Here is a 6,000-nt window from a genome sequence, read left to right on the forward strand (position 1 = left end):
TGTTGATATATGAATGACTCTTTGTGAAAACTGGGTTTAATGCATGTGCATAAAGTGTTGTCTCAGATAAGCCTGTGCAGGTGGGGGATGACACTTTCGGCCTTAACTGGTTTTTTGCTAAGGAGAGACTTCTTTAAATGAAAATACCATAAAAGTGGAAAGTGTCATCCCTGATTAGTTTGTGCGGACTTCACAGAATAATCTGGGACAACACTTTACGCCCATGCATTAAGCCCTGTTTTCCCAGAGCACGGCTCACTGTATCCCACTCGTTGCAGGATTGGCAGCGATGAAGATGATGAGAGTGTAGATGAGGACGAGTCCCAGAGCAATGAGGATCCCAGCGAGACCGCAGTCTCTATCAATGCACGCTCTGAATACAACATGCACGCCCGCGCAGGCTGCTGGAGAGACGGGGAGGACCAGGGTGGAGACAGTGGGTCAGACATGGGCTCCAACCCTGCCAGGGAGTTTCGGTCTCTCCCCTCCGTGGGTCAGGCGGTGTCAGCGTCCCCAGAGCAGGATGCCGACCAGGGGGCAGAGGGAAGGAAGGCTGAGCTTGTGGAGTCACTGGAGCACATGAATGGGGATGTGAGTGAATGTTACAACTCTCCTCCATGAGAATCAGTGTCTTTATGGGTCCTTGTTATTTACTCAACATAACGATAGAAACAACATGATTAAATTTGTGTTGGATTTGGGTAAAAATGCAAGTGTTTTACCAATAAGTGATTGTAAAAGTGGTAAGCTACCTAGTGTGTGATTAAGCGCCTAAGAAAGACCAGTATTGATTATTTGGTTAAATCTTTACTTGATTATTTTCATGCAAAAACTGCTTGAAGTTGAATACAATTTATTAATGTTTCAAACGTATTGTCCTTGTGAGCACAGGTCCAGATAAGATGCGTATTTGCGTAAAATACGCATGAAAAAAAGAAAATACGCATGGCTTAAAATTTTGTTGAGTAAAAAAACTCCTGGCTAAATTCGGATTACGCATCGTGTGCAATTTCAATGCGTATTAACCGTTTATACATGAATATAAGTTCATGTAATCATGACTGGTTCCCGTCATTGTGTCCACACCAGTAAAAACGTAGTGACATCACCATCTATGTACAGAATGTGGTTCCCGACCTTATTTACTCCTCAGTCAGAACGGTATCATTTCATTTTGGCCCACGATAAAGACTGATGTTGACACAACGTACTCTCCGCTGCATTGTTGAGAATCGATATACGCTAATGGTGAAAACATTTGACATCACATTCGGAAAAAAAAACGAATTGCCCAACTTCAAGCATATAAGTTTTGCTATCAGTTTATCTCTTGTGTGGCACTATAGAAAAACCTTTTTTCTTCAAGCATTGCTTAAATGGCAGCCGAAATACACACATATAATAAACAAGTTTTACGGATACCACCCGCTTACCATTCAGATAACGTGACTAAGCACCTGTTTAAACAGTTAGATATATTAAAATCCGGTTTGCAATCAATAAATCCACTAGAATCATTTTGTAATGCGAAAACTTGCTGCTTGCTTGTTTTTCATATGACCGTCACAATCTGTGCCACCCTGACCGGCAGTCCCTGTCCCGAAAGGGCTTTTCTTTTTGTGACATGTTCCGCAGCGTCTGCATGTGTTTGTGTTTTATTGTCATGTAAATAAAACAAAAATTAATGGCGAGCCAGTTATAAATGGTCGATCTCTATTAAGTCGACATCGTCATTAGTAACACCAGAAAAAATTGTACGCCCTATTATTGACAGTATATTAAATGAAACAAAAGTTATTGCTTTATTGTGTACAGAACTGCTTGTAATAGCAAGTTAACACTACATGTACAATTTATTAATAATTCTGGTCCTTTGAACATAAATACTCCTTAAAATTATCGGATTTTGAATTTTACTCATCAATATAAAAATTCATGAGTGAAATACCCTCGGCTGAAAAAATTATCTGGAGCTCTGCTTGTGAGTGCTCAAATCACTATGAAGAGTTCATGTTTTTTTTTACAGATTTTGAATGGTGATATGGAGATTATTACCATGGATGATCTACCGCCGTCAATGCTAGTGATGTCTTCAGTAAGTAGCATTGTTTATTAGTATGATCTACCGGTAAGTATGTTCAAACAGAAGATTGAATAATGGCTGCTTCATATGTATTTTGAACTGATTGTTGTTACGTACTTATTTTGAAGTAATTTAATACTTCAAGGTTTTATGCACCCTCTTAAATTGTGATAGTTTAGTTTGTATACGCCTTTCTCCTCATGGGTTATATAATGGGAACACCCTTGTCATATGGACTGATGGATGGGCAGGCAGGACACATTATTTCCGCTGTTGAATGCGGACTGTTTTTATTGATTCTTCACTAAACTGTCTGAAAATATTAACTGACATGACATGCAGGCCATGTGTGATAACAAGCCAATTTACACCTGGAAATTAAAAGTTATTGCCCTTTATAAAAAAATGGGGGATTTCCATTTCGTCATAAAATGGATGCCAAGCTCTGTAACCAGCCAAGTAAGAGTGATTTTTTAGCTCGGCTGTTTTCGGAGAAAACCCGAGGTATTGTCATAGCCAGCTCGTCGTGTCCGCCGTCCTCATCGTGCTAAAACCTTAACATTTTGTCAAGGTTTTGAACATTGGCTCTAAAATCAAAGTGCTTCAACCTACAACTTTGAAATTTCATATGTAGCTGCACCTTGACGAGTTATACATGCCACACCCATTTTTGGGTCACTAGGTCAAAGGTCAAGGTCACTGTGACCTCTAAAAAAAAAATAAAAAAAATCTGACAAGCTTTCATCTATTCAAAACTGCACCCGCAGCCGAGCGTGGCACCCGTAATGCGGTGCTCTTGTTTAATACAAAGTATATCTGATGTGTCAACGAAAGGTGTTCCAGTTAAGGTAGTGTTTTGATGATTCATTTCGATATTATTGTTTACTGCTTAGCATAAACAGACCTGTTTGTTTTAGGCTGAATTACAAAACAAGATGGCTAACGAGCAGGAGGGCAACACTGGGGCGGCCGCACTTCTAGGTATGATGGAGGGCATGCAAGAGTTGGCTGGGGACCCTCTGTTCCTTAAGGAACCAGGTCAGGGGGGCGTGTGGCTCTCTTTGTGAACTTCAGGGCGAATGGGAAACTTAGAAATTTGGGGACAATAGATGTTGAAACTTTTGTATCTGTTTTCAGGCTTAACTGTAAATTTATGTCTTGTCTAAGATTCATTAGGAGGATTTGATTTTATGGCCCCGAAGGAGGGCATATAGTGATCGCACTGTCTGTCTTTCCGTCACACTTTGCATTTAGGTTTCGAAAAATTCCCATAACTTCTATGTCCCTTCAGATGTACCGGTAACCTTCATATTTGGTATGCATGTGTATATGGACAAGGCCTTTCCATACGCACACAAATTTTGACCCCTGTGACCTTGACCTTTAACTTAGGGTCCGCGTTTAGGTTTCGAAATTTGCGTTTAGGTTTCGAAAAATGCTCATAACTTCTATCAAAGCGTTTTTCGGGGGCATATGTCATCCTATGGTGACAGCTCTTGTTTATTTCTTTATTACTGGGTTGAATGCAAGGTTTTACTAGATAGTTCTGCTGAAAATTGTACTATTTTATAAAATAAAAAAAATATTCACAAACATAGAGTTGTGTTATTGTTAATTTAAATACACTGTCTAGCAATTATTAAATATCCTTATATACTTGAAATAATGACTATACAAAATTAATATTTTGTATGCTTTCAGATACGCCTCATTACTTTTCAAAAACCTTCAATTCACAAAACTTCATGTATTTTGCAGATGACGGCAGTGGCTAATCCTGATCAACTGAATACTGTCGATCTACATCGCATACATGTAGAAATGTGCACTGGAAAATTGGGAACTGAGGAATAAACTACATGTATATGTGTATGTGATGACGTTGGTGGCATCATGCTATTTCTACTTTTGTTAATGTTCCTGAAACATGTTATGGAATCTCATGCACATTTGTTCTGAATCTGTGTAAATGTTATGAGTACAAACCTTGAGACGTATTTGAAAATCCACAATCTTCAAAACTGATGACTTAAATTATTGTAAGGTAAATCAAAAGAACATGGATGTCTTTTGAGATGTGGCTGGTAGGGAAGAGTGAACCTTGCTGACATGGCGGATATTGTTGCAAACAATGTGTCTTCAGTGTATAAACTTTATGAATTGTTGTATTGAATCTTTGAATTGTTGTATCTGTTACACCTGTCTCTTACTAACTTCTTAGTTATAATGAAGTATTTTGTTACCAATATAATTAAAAATATTTATGTTGTAATTAGTAGCATGTGTTAGTGTGGGTGTGTTTTGTGTACATTCCATTCTAAGAAAATGTAGAATTTCATGTAGTTTTGCTGTGATTGTTTTGAGTTGTGTTAACATTTGTGCCATTATCTAAATATTGACAATAGGACCGTCGCTGTAATCAATTAATTAGTGCTGTTGGTTATATTTTTTATGATACATTGAATTGCATAGTGTCTACACACACATAACTGTTACTTTAATTTGTACACATACCTTTGTTTGACAGATGAAATATTCAGACCAAAATCTACCTTCATACACTTTCTGCACATATGTTTAAGCTCTATGCAATGGGTATTTACTTTTATAATTTAAGAATACTTATTACATGTATTGTGTACCATATTATTTGTTGTGCATGTGGTTAATTTAATTCAAATCACGTACATGATTTAATTTTTTAAATATTAATTATTGTCATTGGTTCATAAGCATTTGTTGTCTTTGACTTAGCAGCTGTATAAGTTGTATACATGTTAATGAGTGAGATGCAAAGATTGTGTAAATCAAAAATGCACATAAACTAGACACGTCTCATTGGTACTGTATGTGTTTGTTTATATGTTTACAAAAAAATAGTTAAGGAATTGTGTTCATGTTTTATGTTGATCAAATGACAATTTTTCTTGTTCGGGTTTTCTGTAGTTTTTTTTATACATGATCAAATTAACTCCTTAATTTAATTTATTCAGATGTTTAAGATCTTGACGTTACCTTTTTTTTAACACTTTGCCATTCCTTTTTTTGTGGAAGAATGCATTTATGACATTGCTATTTACAGTATTCTTAATAGTAACTTATTAACCTTCATGTGCTAAATCAATTTTAATCCTGCAGCTTTTGCTTACAGTTTTGTTTTGTGTTTGTCTGTGATCAGCAATTCGTCCAAGTAGTTAATGACTTATTGGAATTCCAATTGTGAGTCTTTACAAGAATACAAGAGTGATTAGCTATGTTAGTTTTTGTTAGGTAGTGTAGTTTTTTTACCATAACAGAAGTAGACCTTAATTGTGTCTTGTGATAACTCGATATAACAACTAAGTTTGAAATTATTTGTAAAACGCATTTTTTTTTATCATCCTACTTACATGGCTTGCTGTAAACTGGTTTTGGAATTTAATGTAAGTTATTTTGTAGCTTGCCAATATAGACCTTATGTAATCATCATAATGATTCTAGTATATAAGTCGTGTTCTGAGAAAACTGGGCGTAATGCATGTGCGTAAAGTGTTGTCCCAGATTAGCCTGTGCAGTCTGCACAGGCTAATCAGGGACGACACTTTCCGCCTAAATTTGAATTTTGCTAAGAAGAGCCTTCATTTAAACGAAAAATGTCATTAAAGCGGAAAAAGTCGTCCCTGATTAGCCTGTGCGGACTGCACAGGCTAATCTGGGACGACACTTTAAGCACATGCATTATGCCCAGTTTTCTCAGAACACGACTCATTTATTCATGCATAAAGGTCAAGGTCAGGTTAAAGTGGATAGCTATATATAACCATTTTATTTAAGTGATCAAATCTTGTGTGGAGTGTTCTCATGTTTTATCATAGTTTCGTTGTTAATTTTTCAGCATCACTGTTGTAAAGGATTATTCAATAAAGTTATCACACTTT

At 36.6% G+C, this 6,000-nt stretch overlaps 1 protein-coding gene across 8 annotated transcripts in view; it reads left to right on the top strand.

Moving 5' to 3' along the window:
* The window catches only part of LOC127877960 (pericentriolar material 1 protein-like), a 62,629-nt gene extending 56,629 nt beyond the window's left edge, over window positions 1-6,000 (top strand). For 7 of the 8 annotated variants that reach the window (XM_052424285.1, XM_052424287.1, XM_052424286.1 and 4 more), the window contains 4 exons: window positions 279-591; window positions 2,027-2,095; window positions 3,001-3,121; window positions 3,842-6,000. In XM_052424285.1, the coding sequence (XP_052280245.1) occupies window positions 279-591; window positions 2,027-2,095; window positions 3,001-3,121; window positions 3,842-3,858 (520 nt within the window). In that variant the 3' untranslated portion in view covers window positions 3,859-6,000. The remainder of the gene's footprint in view (window positions 1-278; window positions 592-2,026; window positions 2,096-3,000; window positions 3,122-3,841) is intronic. The other variant, XM_052424288.1, reaches the window with a different exon arrangement.

This window comes from Dreissena polymorpha, chromosome 4 (genome assembly GCF_020536995.1).
Source record: "Dreissena polymorpha isolate Duluth1 chromosome 4, UMN_Dpol_1.0, whole genome shotgun sequence".
Lineage (NCBI taxonomy): Eukaryota > Metazoa > Mollusca > Bivalvia > Myida > Dreissenidae > Dreissena > Dreissena polymorpha.